The 16,211-nt window shown below is 32.7% G+C and overlaps 1 protein-coding gene across 1 annotated transcript; it reads right to left on the minus strand.

Moving 5' to 3' along the window:
• Nucleotides 1-7,503: 7,503 nt before the first annotated feature.
• Nucleotides 7,504-11,092, minus strand: LOC145568305 (ferric reduction oxidase 8, mitochondrial-like). The gene is made up of 9 exons (XM_081627738.1): nucleotides 10,942-11,092; nucleotides 10,566-10,789; nucleotides 10,352-10,445; nucleotides 10,082-10,267; nucleotides 9,731-9,968; nucleotides 9,049-9,376; nucleotides 8,693-8,948; nucleotides 7,896-8,590; nucleotides 7,504-7,795 (listed from the first exon to the last, which is right to left on the minus strand). Exons 2-9 carry the CDS (start codon nucleotides 10,720-10,722, stop codon nucleotides 7,599-7,601), a joined length of 2,151 nt encoding a protein of 716 aa, XP_081483864.1. The 5' UTR covers nucleotides 10,723-10,789; nucleotides 10,942-11,092; the 3' UTR covers nucleotides 7,504-7,598.
• Between the last annotated feature and the right edge of the window lie 5,119 nt (nucleotides 11,093-16,211).

The raw sequence follows: 16,211 nt of genomic DNA on the forward strand, positions 1-16,211 counted from the left end.
CGGGCATTGAAGTTTACTCAATTAATATTTTCTAAATTAATCGTCAGATTTTTGCTAACGATGGAGTATTCTATTACTGTTTATTAAAATTGAATCCTAAAAAATTTACTTAAGTTTGCTCATTTTTTTCTTGACGAAAATGTAACAAATTCTATTTGCGTGTCTTTAAATATAACGTGTTAATGCAGTTATGCTTGTAACCTTATGAAACAAAAGAATTGGAAAAACTGTAATGACAAATGTTGTTTCCTGATATAGTTAATCAACTTTTATATTTTTTTTTTTTTTGAAACATAATCAACTTTTATATACTCAGTATATGATTTATGATATCATGAATATAGTATATTTTTTATTTCTTACTTTATAAAATCTTGTTAAATTTCATATAAAGTATATGTTTCAAGTGTAAAATTTTATTTATTATATTCAATTAGACACGATCAAAAATAGTAATAATCATTGTACGTTAAATCAAAATCTAAATGAAACACAATTTGTCAATTTGAGACCAATTCAAAGGAATAATAATCAACTAGAAAGTAGCCCAGGCGTTGTTCGGGTTGCTACTGTTGTAGATGTGTAATCGATAAATTTTTATAAAGGCTTTTCAAAATTGTAATTGTCATTGTCAAACTAAAATTGAGTTATTCATTGATTATCTTATTTTTATTTTTCTTAATTAAACCTTGTGGTTTGCACTTATATAGATTTTTTACATATTAATAACAAAGTTGTTAATTGACTTAGATGGTTAAATAGTCATCTTCTTATAAGAGGTTAAGAGTTCAAACCTCGTTATCCGAAAGATGACATGGCGCAACCAAAAAGAGATTACGTAACATGTCACATCAACGTTTTTAAGAATATATTATTATAAATATAAAATATAAGTAATAATAATGTCCAATAACTTAACGGACACACAAATCACACTCCCCTAGTATAGTCCTACAAATTATCACCACCACGGGCACCACCCCATCATTAACCACCTCGACGGTCCATCCTTCACTGTGCCTTTCCCTGCCGGCTGCCGCCCACCATTTTCCTAACACCCTTCATCAACACCTGGTAGTCCTTAACTATGCTCTCTCTTCACCTCATTCATTCACCATATATATAGCTTTTCCAGCATCCCACATGCACAATCAATTTTTATGACATTAGAACTAGCTACTTGCTTCTCTAGGTCCATTTAGACGTAATACAGATATTACTAATATAGTAATACTGAATTCTTGGCTAGATACACCTTACTACTCTGTAGTTAGATGTTTAATCATCTAAGCGAGGAAATGCCGCGACGTACAAGCAACAATGATGTGAAGACACGACAATTAATGGCCCAACAGTTTAAGTGTCCCAAAAGAGAGAATTAATACTCTGTATTTCAATATCAACCATCTTTAATCATTCTAACAACGCTAAAAAAATCCTTGTACACCTCCAATAAATATCATTAAGTACTACTGTAACAAATATCGTATAGCTCAAAAGTGAAAATACGCCCTTTGATTTATAAATAAAACCTACTGTAAAAAAATACTATTGATGAAGGAAGCTGATAGAGATTGTGTAAACCGTATACGTACATTTTTTGTATTGATATATACAGTATATTGTGTAATTATGTAAAGTTTTGTTACTAAACATATTTATATCGACAAGAGTTACATTCTATTTTCTTCCCTTTCCATTTTTTATAACTCATTTCCTTAATCACCTTTAATGAACCAAACACTGCACATCAGTATAATACTAGGTTAGTTCCCGTGTTATGCACGGTTTTTTTTTCAATAACCATTAAACTAATCATTATAATTAGCTTTTTATATATAAAAAAAAATTCTAAAAATATAGTTGACAAATTTTAATCAAAATAAAATATTACGAAAGATATGTTACATATAAAATTACATAGAAAATAATCAAAATTATGTTAGATATGTAAAATCTTTTTTATTTTAAGTAATTATATTGTATAATATTAGGGAATTATTTTTGTATAATTTTTATTTTTTTAAAAAAAAAAAATCCATGGACACACCAGAACATGATACGTGTCATTGTTGGTGTGTCTTTTAGTATATAGTTTTGATTGATTGATTGATTGATGATTTGAGTCGTACACGTCTACAACGACCTATATATTCTCTATTACTCTGTAGGATTTGGGAACCTTAGCTTAATATAATTTTATTTTATCAATCTTGCTAACATTATTATGTGGTAAATACATGCACCGTCTATGTACATACAAATATCTAATACTTCAATCTGTATCTCCGTTGAACAAGCAAGATATTTCAGCTTTTGTTTCTTAAGAGTAGGGATTGTATTCACTTATATAATCCAGCATTTTATTGGACTTACGTACTTTGTCAAAAGATTTGAAAAGAACTCATATATGAACAAGAGAACATTCAATTCAAATAAACTAAGCATGAAGTTGAAATTAAGCAGCGTATAAAATTAGTTGACGTAACAAAAGAACAACGACATACCCAATGCAAATCAAGGATCTTGTTTAGAGCAAGTCTTATTACAGGGTGATACTCTCTCACAAACAAATTTGTACATTAAGACAGAATTAAGGTTTTTGCAATTCTTTTATCAACCTTTCTAATTATTTTCAATAACCCAAAATATTATTAAAATAAATTTCAAAAATAGTGGTACAAAGTATTTTGTAATTGAATGAACCTTTTGCTTGAAAATTATTAAGTCGTTTGATTGTTGATTTGTATAACATATACTAGCTAGTTTCTCAGCTTCATATATCATATTATACGAAGTATATTATTGTATGTGCCACGTAGCTCGATCTCGACTATGACCTATTCTACCAAAAGTTGTACACCAAGGAAAAATAAACTTCCCTACAATTATAAAGTGGTGGAGACAATGAATAACTACAACATGGGTCGATCATGTTGATCTAAACCACTATGAAACTCTGATTCACAAGAAGACACAAGTTTGTCCCTGAATGAAATGACAAAAAGCGATTGCACGCATAATATATGTTAAGGTTACTAGGCTATCATCTGTAATTATTCTGTGTAATAAAATAAGGACATTGATTTTGATGAATTCGATCCAACCATAACAAAATCACATGATTGGGTGTTAGTTCAAAGTTTGCATCAAATGTGGCCAAGGCATTACCAACCACCCACGTATGTACTTGACTAAGTTACACTTCTCATTTATTTATTTTGCTCCAAATATTTCTAGAGCTCTCGTAGTACTATATTATCTCCATGTTATATATTACTCTGAATTATCTGGTATATCCCATGTCATATTGGACATATGTATAGTTGATAAATTCCAATTTAAAAGGAGAGAGGGATGAGATTCGAACCCGTGATCTTTGTATTACGTTTGCTTTGATACCATGTTAGTGGACCATCTCAATCAAAAGGATAAGCTGATGGTTGAGGCCCAAAGATATATTTAGTATATTTTCTATCAGACCAAAACAATAAAAAGAATGAGAAATTTGAAAATTAAATAGGTAATTTTTATTACTATTAAATTTTCATATGAGAGACAGAGAGATGGGCAAGCCCCTAAGCGAAGAAAAAATAATACCCCATAGAACGTAGAATACAAAAATCGAAAATTGAAAATTAAAACAAAAGACAAAAAACGAAAATAAATGAGCCTTATTCTAATGACTTTGTTATAAATTAGTGGAATATAGAGGGAATTTGGGAGAGAATAATTGTGTATTCTTATTCAATAATATGTGGGAGTATACATATATTTATACACTAGGTTAGATCTCGTGTCATGCACGGTGATCTATAGTTATAACTAAATTAGCCCCGTACGATACACGACATAATTTTTTTTTTTAAAATAAATATATTTTATATATGTACCTTATATGAGAAAAAAAATATAGAAACATAACCATTAATTGCAATGATATATAGATCTAAATAATTTTAAAGATAGTTAAAATTTAACCAAATTATACATTACAGAGTACTCTTAAACCGGGAGTGATTATATTAAGTAGCCAGATAGTTTTTTTATAAATCCATAATAATGTAAAAAAAAAAAAATTAAAAAATTTTTATTGTACTCCCTCCGTTTCAATTTGTTAGTCTCATATACTATTTTTGGCGTTTCAAAAAAATTTACCCATATTGAATGTATTTCACTTTTAACTTACTTTTTATTTCCTATTTTATACATATTAAATTTTGATTGATTTGATTGTGAATTGATGACATGACTCTAAGTAAAGAAATTATTCCCTTAAGTTATGCAATTATGTTTGACGGTTTCCTAAAAAAATCAAAAACAATTTAAATAAGCAAAACTATTTATGAATTGTTTTTTACTTTAATGTTAGATTCCAAATATTCTTGATTTTTTAGTTTATGTGATTGATTCCATATGGGAATATCATATTAAACGGAGGAAGTATAATAATTGTCTTCTAAAAAAATATACTCCGTATATATAATTATTTAATAATTTAAGGTAAAAAATAAGAAGGTTTCAAAAAATAAGTAAAAATAAAAATAAAAATATGATGTCAGCAATTGATTTAGGCGGGAATTTTTTTTACCACAACTTGACATATGTACAATTTAAATAGGGGATGATGTTAGCGGTTGTTACTTTAGTTATATTTAAAGATGTGATACAATTAGGGTTTGTTTGGGAAACAATAGTATCTAGAACATTCCTGAATAACTCTAAGGATATAATGGGCATCCACTAATACATATATTATATAACAAACTTTAATTTCTTTTAAATCGGTGGTACTAATAATATAAGTCAAAGTATTGACCACCAATCCAACTCCACTCAAATCTTCTTGAAATTCTTCAAGACTGCATCAAAAATCTTCATATTTTAATTAGAAGAGTTGACCCAAAATTAGCTAACCAATCAGCCAACTTTTTCTGATGATTTGGTTCGTTTCAGCCGGTTAGCTAGGGATAAGGGGGAAAAAAAAGGCAATATTAGTGGCATGGTGCATGAATTTAAACTAAACTTTTGTTATTAACTTATAATAGGACTAATATAGTAATATTGTATTAAAATTCCATTATCGCTCCATAAACATCAAAAATTGACATAAACCCGACATAAACCAACATTTGATACACTGTCGACACATTAGAGATTAGACTATGATAAATAAATGATAGTGAACAACAGAGTATATTTTTGGCATATTTAGCATAATAAATAATGCTACAGACTATAATCATTGTATCATTCATAAATAGTGACTTGGTCATACAAAAGATTTCAAATACGTGTCTCAACCATGTTTTATGAGTCTAAAAAAGAATAACTTATAAAAATGTTATTTATATGATTCTAAATAATTGCAAAATTCAAATCGAACATATATTAGGCAAGGTATTTAATAATTATTTATTTATTTGTATTATTTGTGAGGTGAAGGTGAGCTGACACAAATTAAAGGTCCAATACCAAACAGGTGGTTGCTACTGCATCTGCATGCATATAACTTGAATTAGACTGAATCTGCTGACTAAATTAAAGTGCATGTGATGGTGTATTGTATCATTCTTGATGATCCATTTGCTTCTTTCCATTACTATGTTGCTCGTTGGTGAGGTTTGCTGCTCAGCAGTTGTGTTGTATTCTTTACATGTTTGTGGTTTAATTTTATAACCGTTAAAATGTAACGAACCTACATGTGAGTTGTGACTATTGTCTCGCATTGAATGATGGAGAACGTCCAACTTAATTTTAAGTTTATTTGACTAAGCCATCTTATTTAAATGCTTTGTTAGACATTTTTCTAGTTTGTAACATTAAATTTATGTTCAAATAAACATAAATTAAAGAATATAAATTCAAACAAATTAAGATAAGTTCAAATATAATACTCGATACTCAATACTCCATAAGCTTTATTACAATGAGTATAAGTTCTAAAACAGTAAAATAGTTACATACAGAGTAAATTCAGAGAAAATAAGATGAATTAAAACAAAGTCTAAGTCCTAACCCCATTGGCTTGTAGCCTAAATGGTTGGTTTGATCCATTTACAATGGTCACGTTTGCAGCTTAATTAGGGGCCAGCTTGCTGATATGGCGCGGCCCAATAAGCAAATGACACAACAATATAGAAATAGGTCTTCTTTCCAAAGCACCCAGCCTTTGAGTTAAATGTCTGCTTCCCTTCATGGCCTTACAAATTTGCAATAGAGAGATTGATTTCCAACAATTACTATATAATATATATGCGCATAACGTGTGAACATGCAATGCGTGCATGACCCTTCTAACAATCAATCAATCAATCAATCAATCAAAGCCTTAATCCTAAAAGTGGGGTCGGCTAACATGAACCAAATTTGATTATTCCGTGTAGTCATCAACATAAATCTTTCTCCTCCATCCCTTACGATCCAAAACTTCATCCTCACGTAAATCCATGCACTTCATATCCTTCCTCACTCCTTCCAACCAAGTCATCTTTGGTCTCCCTCTTCCTCGTTTAATCCCTCCATGGTCCCACTCTTCCACTCTTCGCACCGGTGCACCCTCGGGTCTCCGTCTTACATGTCCAAACCAACGCAGACGATTTTCCCTTAATTTATCTACAATGCCCGCCACACCTACTTTCTTGCGAATAACCTCATTTCTGATTCTATCTCTTAAAGTGTTTCCACACATCCACCTTAACATGCGCATTTCCGTAACCTCCATCTTTTTAATATGCTCTTTCTTAGAAGCCCAACATTCTGTACCATAGAGCAACACTGGTCTTATGGCAGTCCTGTAGAATTTTCCCTTCAACTTTAAGGGAATGCTGCGGTCGCATAGCACTCCCGTGGCCGCTCTCCATTTAAGCCACCCTGACTTAATCCTGTGGGTCACGTCTTGATCAATGTCACCATTCTTCTGGATGATCGACCCTAGGTACTTAAAACATTCACTCATGGTCAAATCCTTTCCATCCAAACTCACCACTTCATTGCTTGTCCCCCTCTGAGTGCCAAAACGACATACCAAATATTCAGTCTTACTCCGACTTAGCTTAAACCCTCTAGATTCCAACCTTTACGACATGACCCTTCTAACAATACGTATAAAATATTATACGAGGTATATTAATATAAAATTTTTTAAATGTAGGATAGATACGAGCAATATAAGTACAATTTCTTAAAGTTTAAACATCAGATATATGGTAGTGTGTCCGAGACAATATTACTTTTTAATCGCATCTACTTGGTAGTTTTTACCAAGTGAATATATGAAGCCTAGCACCATACAGTTATACAAACCATATTGTAAACATGTAATCAACTTCATATAATAGTTTAGCAAGTTGACAGTAGCGGACATTGAGATTCAAATAGTAAAGGCTATCCATAGTTATAATATAACTTGTAAATGGAGTAGTAGTGTTACTAAGCAAGGTCAAAGTTAGGAATGGAACTAAGCAGGCGCAAGATCTTATGTTTTATACTTGTACTATAATGTGACCAGGACAAATAGGTATTTGCATCATTATTAACAACCAAACGGGTTAACTTGAATTCATACAGAGGAGTATTCATACGACGTAGCTCCACCCCTAAAGGCTGAAGTTGAGAGATTGGAAAACAAAGAAATGCTGCTGTGGTTGCTGCTGTTGCTTTGAATCGAACTTATAGGCTTGACGACATTTTTGTTGGAAAGCTGATGCCACGGAATCCTTCATTGACTCGGGTCCACACACCACCACACCTACATTTGATCCCTTGAATTCACTTTCCATTTTTTGCAGTAGATCTGTGAACTCATCAAATTAATAAAATCTATTAGTTGTAATGTACTGTAATGTAATATATTCACATGAATATTGTAATCGCCTTTCAAATATATAAACTACCTTTGAAGATAGGCCTAGCTCCATAATGGATTTCGTGTTGTTCCTCCAGAGTATTTGTACTTGCTCCTTCCATCGCGCTTAATTTCATCTCACCTTCATTGTCCCAAGTTGTTGCTAGCATCTTGCGTTCTGTCTTTGAATTTCTCCATTTCAACACCATAGCAATTACAGAACTACATGCTACAGCTATCAGGAAAGAGCATAAGACAAAAAGATCTACTACTGATGAGGGACCTTTTGGCTTAGATGATTTCATTTTGGGTGAAAACAGAAACTGGTTGAAGAAACAAAGGGACAGAAGAAATATAGCAGAGGAAAAGCCAGTGATAGCACCCATCCAAAGAGGATTGATAAGTACTCTTCCAAATGAATGATTTGAGTTCTTCATGTCAAAGAAAATAGTCCGCGCTGCAGAGACTGAACTCAGTAAGTCTTTAAGGCTCGAATTAGCCTTATTTTCTCGGGTTACAAAAACTTTCAGCTTCAGATGACAGAATTCAGAGGGTTGATTTAAGACAACATGAGAAATTGGATTCAAAAGTGAAATGTCTTGGGAGTTCTTAGTAACATATATCAGTTGTATTTGTGAGGGGCATCTGTTTCTGAGATCACCCTTTGCATAGGCTAATTCCTGCAGTATGCTTAACATGGGTGTTATCCCAATTCCACCCGCGATTAACAACAGATTGTCATATCTGCATGAGAAATTCAGAGAGTTTACTGAAGTTATCTTAACAAAACAAATCATATTTTCTAGTTGGCTATAGGAGACTAAGAATTCAATACAACATACAAACCTGACAAAATCAAATGAAGGCGGTCCATAAGGGCCTTCTATTGCAACAGGCACACATTTTGTTTGGCTATTTGACTCGACTTCCTGACACAAAATGTCATACAAAGAATTTGTCCAACACCCTTCAGATTTGATCATAACTGACATTGTCTGATCGTTGACAGTACAGCTTGAAGTAATGCTAAATGGGTGCCAGTGAAATTTGGAAATCATCGGTATCTTTACAAATATTATACTGGTTGGTGTGTAGTTCAATCCTGCACAAAATAAGTGAGACAAACAAATTACACAGAAATAATTCATTTTCTGCCATTTCCAATTTTTGATGAACTCTAAGAATGATTCTTTGGTGCTTACTTTGATCTTTTGGAAAGGTTAGCTCTATGATCTTGCTAGGGAAGATTCTTAAAGAAAGAATGCGAGTTTCTGGACTTGATTGGATTACTCGAAACAACTTGTCTATTGCAAAGAGGAAAACTCCCGCGAATACCATGTAGAAATGCTTGTCACCAGCATGAAACAAGAACAACACAAGAAAGACTACATATAGATGGTGCATATAGAAGAATACATCAAACTTCCTCCTCCTTACTAAGGGAAGTGATGAGATCCAAATAATCAGCAAGGTAATGAGAGCGATTCCCCCTGCCAAGTATATTCGGCCTTCTTTCTGCCAACTCCATATCTGTAGTTACATTGTTGACAGAAATTTATATCATTAACATAACCTTATTATTTTATCTCTTCAACATACACATATAATCAGTTATAATCACTAAGTTCAGATTTGATTAGTGTTGGTGACTGCATATGACTAGACACTCGTAAATCATAAAAAAGAAAAATATAGCTTTTATAAGTAAAAATCAAGTGAAGGGAACAAGGCCTTACGAGTTTAGAGTGAAAAAAAATGTAAGTGCACATTTTTCTTGTACTAACATAAATACAGAATCAGGCTCACAGGTTTCTGTTAGCTGTCTATTCATGTACTTGCAAAACAGTTAAACTATTACTTAATTTAGCTGATACATATATAAACCTGATTTTGTATCTGGTGATTAATGCCCCAGATGAAAAGAGTGCCTGCTCCATGCAGGATAGCAAAGAATGTCAACGTCGTCCCTAGCCAAATATGATACCTTACAGAAGCTTCAAATTGTACACCAAACAACCTAAATATCGACAGCCCTCTAAGGATAGGGAAGAGGAGAAATCCAAGACAAATTTCTGCCAACAGACCAAACCTAGTCGAAATCCTCAAGAACTTTAGCTGCCAACTGAAACACCAATTTTCAATTCAGTCACATATTCCAACCATAAATCGTCGAATTTAAGTCCTACTAACTAGCTCATAATCATTATTGCATTGCTATTTGCTAAGAATACTCACATGTTTAGTTTCATGTGTTTTGCTGGTACTAACTTCTTGAAGTCATTGGAAATTCTAGCATAGAATGTCCAAACTAAAAGAGTTAAAACTAAAGACATGGCAATAACATCAATGCCAGTTAACATACCAACAGGAGTTTTTACTATGATTGGATTATACAGAGCTGTTAAATATCTTCTTACTCCTCTGCATTCAAAAAACCCAAGTCTTTTAGTTAACAATATTTCACCCCATAATATCCATTAAAGCATAATTTTAGTATATAATTACCTTTTAATTGATCTCATTGGTTGCATATACATGTATATTAATCCAATCATAGCTAGTAATATAATGGGAAATGTATATACCACAAAATCAACACCTGCATCAAATTCAGATACATTATGCATAACAACAGTAGCAACAACAATAATGCCGAAGCATTAACCTCGAAAAGATGGGATCGACTACATGAACCAAGAAAAATACTAATTTTTCATACCATTATATTTGAAAATTGTTGTCTGCATACCATCTTCAACCTTTTTCCAATTCTTGGTCCAACTTTTGGTGGGTTTGAGGAACCAAAGAATAATCCACACCAAAAATATCAATATCAACAGTGTTCTTAGTAGAGCTAAGAGTACAATTTTGGCCATTTTTTCTTCCAACTTTTGAGGTTAGACCACACATAATCTTGATTAAAAGATTGGTTTATATAGAATCCTGAAAAAAAATTTAACAAATAGACATTAGAAAGAGTGATATTATACGTCTGCACATTGCTAGCTTCTGAAAGTGGACTTAGCAAAATTTACACACCCACTATCTGTCTATCTTGTATAATAATTGTATTAGTAAGCAAATGAAATAAATACCTTGTTGATTATCTCCTCTTTGATGTAAATTGGATCTTGCATAAATAGTCGAATGGGCAAAGCTTTGTTGTATTTATCCAATCATCTTATCTAACACGATCCCACATGACCACATACATATGAAATTGAACTTTCTTAGTGATTCCGAGATTAATTATGAGATCTCATAAACATTTTTTTGTCTCTATAATCTCATCTTTTTATGTTTTATTATAGGACCACTGATCAACTGTTGACTACATGAGAAAAAGTAGTGATGACATTGTATAAAGTGTCACATCCTCTTCTTGGAAATGCTGTTTTGGTTTGGGCATATAAGCTCGCTGCTCTCGGTCAGATATTTCTATTAACAGTCACTTGCTGATATATAAATAATTAAAGATAGACATAATTAAATAATTAATCATAAGCTTGTTGGATATTTGGATCATAGCAATAATATCTACATGAATATATCTATAGACTACAGTACTAATAGTGGTATAAAGTTCTGGCTTAAGTGGTGGTGGACCAATTTTAGAGTTGTGACTAGTGATGGGTCATTGCTCAATCTAGAATTAGTGAATGGCTTTGCATGCTTATATGCAATCATATTAATACAAGTATATTGTAGAACATAAATAAATGAAAATATGATATTGTTAAAGAAGTAAAGAGTAATGTCTTGTTTTTTGAGTTGATTTGGACTCAACCAAAGTGAGCTAAGGGCGTTGAATAGAACTAAACTAAACTATATTATTATCATTAATTATTATTATTATTAGCCGCTTAATAGGAGACAATACCGTCAAAAAAAAATATATATAAAACATCTATTAGCTAGGGATATAGTGTCTGGTTAGGTGTAAAATGCTTTATGAAAAAATTATTCATTCATTTTCTCTCATTTAGAGTGTGTTTTATTCACCTGATTTTCATTAATCTAAATTTAACTGAACTTATCTTAACTTATCTGAACTTAACTTAATCTGAACTTATTAAAACTTATTTTTGTTGCATTTTGAACTTGGGTAACCCTTATCATAACTTATTTTTCCTGAACTTATTTTTTCTGAACTTAATTTATCTGAACTTATTAGACTTGAAATAAGTAAAAATAAGGTGAACAGAACATACCCTTAATTTGTGACGAGGTGAAAGATGATTTCCTTAACGGTGGGAAAATAGTTCTCTTAAGAAAAAGTTCTTTTGAAGGGAAGCTAAAATTTCTCACCTTTCTGACCCCATTTCGGCATTTTCTTTTTACAAATGTTTTTCTATTAGACTAGTAACCTTATTGTAAGAGTAATTTATTTGTTTTTCATTGAAAATTTGTTTTCTAATGATCAATTTTAAATGAAAATATTTTTTCGGCAAACTAAGGCCCCGTTCATTTTACCTTATTTTTTCTGAACTAAAATTATTTTTACTGAATTGAAATTATTTTTGCTGAATTGAAATTATTTTTACTGAATTGAAATTATTTTTGCTGAACTTAAATTATTTTTACTGAATTGAATTAATTTCACTGAATTAAAATTATTTTTGTTGAATTGAAATTAATTTTACTGATTCTATGTTATGTTTCTTCTTTAGAATTATTGATTTTTACTGAAATAAAATTATTTTTACTAAAGTAAAATTATTTTTATTGAATATTATTTTTTTAAAGTGAACTAAACAAGGCAAGCGAACCATTAAAATTTACTTTACTTATTTTATATTCTTTCAGCTCATTGGGTTGCATTTGGGCCACTTGGCAGTATTATTCCGTTAGACGATATAAAAAATTATTGAAAGAATATTTGGGCCATTTGGCAATATCAGTCCACTTTTCCTTTATTGGGTTGAAGGTCAAAGTTTAGCTTACTACAGCCAAAGAGTGATACAGGGGCCCGACAATCTACACTATTATAGTAACTAACTAACTATATACAGATTTTATCACCACTAACCACTTTCGAATTTTTACATTTTATCTTTGTACGGTTGTTGATGTTAAACTTTAATAATAATTACTATCTTTAATTACAGAGTATATATTTATAAAATTAATAAAATATATTGAGATAAATTAACAAGACCTCCATAATATATTCCTTTAACAATTACTTTAAACATTATACATAAATCATTAATAATAACTAGATTTGTCAATTTGGGTTAACGGGTCGGATTCATGAGATTTTGGGTCGTTAGTGGTTTGAATCGTTTAAGTCATTACAAAATGTGATAAATAGGTCAAATTGAGTCAATTTTTGGTCATTTGAGTTAGGTCAGTTAGAATACTCTCTCAATAACTTGGGTTTAGCATCGGGTCAAATCGAATTAGAAATTGACAGATTTATAATAATATTTTTTTAATCATTTAGAGATAGTATTAAATTACTCCATACTGACTAACAATATCCTTGAATATTATACAAATTTTTATATGCGTCCTGTTGTACCGTGCGACACGGGTTACTTGAGTTTCTCGATCAGGGGTTACTTTAGTTTTCGGGGTTATTTGAGTTTTTCGGTCAGGGGTTACTCGAGTTTTTGGGGTTACTTGAGTTTCTCAAGTTTCTGGGGTTACTTGAGTTTCTCGGTCAGGGGTTACTCAAGTTTCTCGGTCAGGGGTTACTTGAGTTGCCGGGGTTACTCGAGTCACAATTTTTTGAATGCGGCTCGACTGAGAAACTCGAGTAACCCCTGACTGAGAAACTTGAGTAACCCCTGACTGAGAAACTCGAGTAATTCCTAACTAAGTAACTCTTAACCGAGTGAACCCCTTGAGTAACCCATGTTCGAACCCCTCAAGTAACCCCTGACCGAGTAACTCAAGTAACCCCTGACTGAAAAACTCAGGTAGCCCCTAACATAAAAAACTCAGGTAACTCCTGCCGCATGATGTGGCCTGTTGCACTAAAAAATTGCTGTGAATATTATAGGTCTCAAACTCTCATCAAATAATTTTTTTTTTTTTTTTTTTAACAGCATCAAATAATTCTACTTCATTCACTCTAAAGTAGTCAACAATCAAAATACATAGTATAATTGTCAAATGAATATGCGTTTTAAATAGTGCTAAGAAATTCTTAAAAAAAAATAATAATAAAATTAAAAAGAAAAATTGACGAGAATAATCCCAACTTTACCTCATTCTCCCAAAATAATCCCAATTTTGGATTATCTTATAATAATCTGAACTTTGATATGAATTTGCTTTTAGTGATCCCAACAAGTCATCAAACTTGTTATAACAAGTCAATTGACACGTGTCGACACATGAGTGGACAAAAAAATAAAATAAATAAAAAATTATTAAAAAATGTTTAAATTTTTTTAAGAAGAATTAAAAAAATGGAAAGCTAAACGTCGCCCTCGAATATCTAACTAACGCCCGCAAAATAAACTAAAATTACAAATTTACCCTTTCTTAATCAAAAAAAATTACCCCCTCAATTTACCCCCCTCTTCATACTACCCACCACTACCACCTCTTCATACTAACCACCACCACCTCCTCCTCCTCCTCTTTTAACCACCAACTCCTTACCTCCGGTTTCACGATCTACATAGCCGCGGTAATGACGAGTAAGGACAAAGGAAAGTCGGTCGCCGGCGGAGAAAATGTTTGTTTTTTTATTTTCTGAATTCGCGGCAAACGCCTAGATTTTTCGCACGTCCTAGGCTCAAACGCCTAGTTCATGCGAACAACCGTGTGGTTGTATGAAAAATCTGGGCGTTTGAGGTGAAATGCCTAGTTTTTTAGAATACCCTAGGCTGAAACGCCTAGTTTTTTCGAATAACCTAGGATGTTTCGAAAAAACTAGGCGTTTCAGCCTAGGGTATTCGAAAAATCTAGGCGTTTCTTGGGTTTTGAATTTTTTTAAAAAAATTATCGCGACGTATCGATTCCGTACGGTTCGACGAGCCTTTGGCGAGCGTCTAAGGTTGTGTTTCTGATATTTCGTCGTTATCCATAAGATCTAACGAATTTGATTTTGCAAAATTTAAAAAATTTGTTTGATTTTGAAACTCACGGTGGTTGGGGTGGTTGTTCGATGAGCATTAGTGGTCGTTGACCACTAGAGAGAACGGTAAAAAGTTTTGTGTATAGTAAAAGTGTGAAATTGAGGTAAAATTAATTATTTTTATAATCGTTATTATAAGGATAAATACGTAATTTTATTTTATTTTACGGGCGTTAGTTAGATATTCGAGGGCGATATTTAACAACCCCCTCAAAAAAATTAGTAATTAATTAATAGAAAAACCTCCCACCAGCTCAACCACCCTCCCCGCCGCCTACCATGTCAGCCCGACCACCGCCTCCAGCCGGGCCCAGCCACCTAGATCCCCCGCGCCGATCCTCCTCCCCTGAACCATCCTCCAACGCCACCCAAACCTAAACCCCTTTCCCGTTCCGAAAAAATCTGTAGTCGAAGAGGGTTCAGCAAAAAGTGGTCGTTGGCTCCACCTCTTATCTCATTCTACAACAGCAGAGTAGCAGACCATTAGCGGCTGAACATCAAGGCTCGGATACTCGATCGTACCCATATTTGAGTGAGGATGGTTTCGGTTTAGATAGGGGTTAGGGTTTTGGGTATTGGTGGTTTTGGTTGAGAGAGGTTTTGGTTCAGGTTGTGGCGGGCGAGTGAGGATAGAGAAGGATGAGGTTCTGATAGTTATGGCGAGCGAGGAGAGAGAACGACGAAGTTTCGGTTCAGATAGTTTTGGTGAGGAAGGTGTGGGGACGGTGGCTCAGGGGAGGAGGGTGGTGGAGGTAGCGGCTGGATTGGTGTTTGGTGTTGGGGCCTGGGTTAATTTGGTATTTTCTAATTATTTTGAAAATAAATTTTTTTAATAAATTTTTTAAATAGTTAATTAAGTGTTAATTAACCTAAACATTAAAAAAAAAAAAAAAAGAAAGAAAAAACCTACTCAACAGATTACCGGTCACTTGAAACCGTTTAAAGCAAGTTCATATCAAAGTTCGGATTACTAAAAAATAATCTAAAGTTGGAATTATTTTGGACGAATGAGGTAAAGTTGGGATTCTTCACTGTCAAGGTATAACAAAAATCAAATGGGAACAACCGGACAATTATCGAGCATTTTCTACAAACTTGCTTCAACGTGAAAGTAGTGGAATCTTAGTAATAAATCCCAACCTAAATGTTTGAAATTGGAAGGGTATGTTTATTGCTGTCCTGCTCTGTTAGATTGATGTGCAAAGACTTTGTGAGTCTTGTGGGATTATGTATTAATGTGCCGCGTTTTCTCCTAAAATATTTACTAGACTA

Source organism: Chenopodium album, chromosome 11 (assembly GCF_948465745.1).
Source record: "Chenopodium album chromosome 11, dcCheAlbu1.1, whole genome shotgun sequence".
In the NCBI taxonomy this organism is placed as follows: Eukaryota; Viridiplantae; Streptophyta; class Magnoliopsida; order Caryophyllales; family Amaranthaceae; genus Chenopodium; species Chenopodium album.

Bases quoted from the DNA above. Each gene is read 5' to 3' on its own strand.
- LOC145568305 (XM_081627738.1), bottom strand. From the start codon at position 10,722: ATGGCCAAAATTGTACTCTTAGCTCTACTAAGAACACTGTTGATATTG. The intron at 10,268-10,351 runs GTAATTATATAC...TTTTGAATGCAG, and splicing joins CCAATGAGATCAATTAAAAG to AGGAGTAAGAAGATATTTAA. The intron at 8,591-8,692 runs GTTTGTATGTTG...TTTCTCATGCAG, and splicing joins CCTTCATTTGATTTTGTCAG to ATATGACAATCTGTTGTTAA.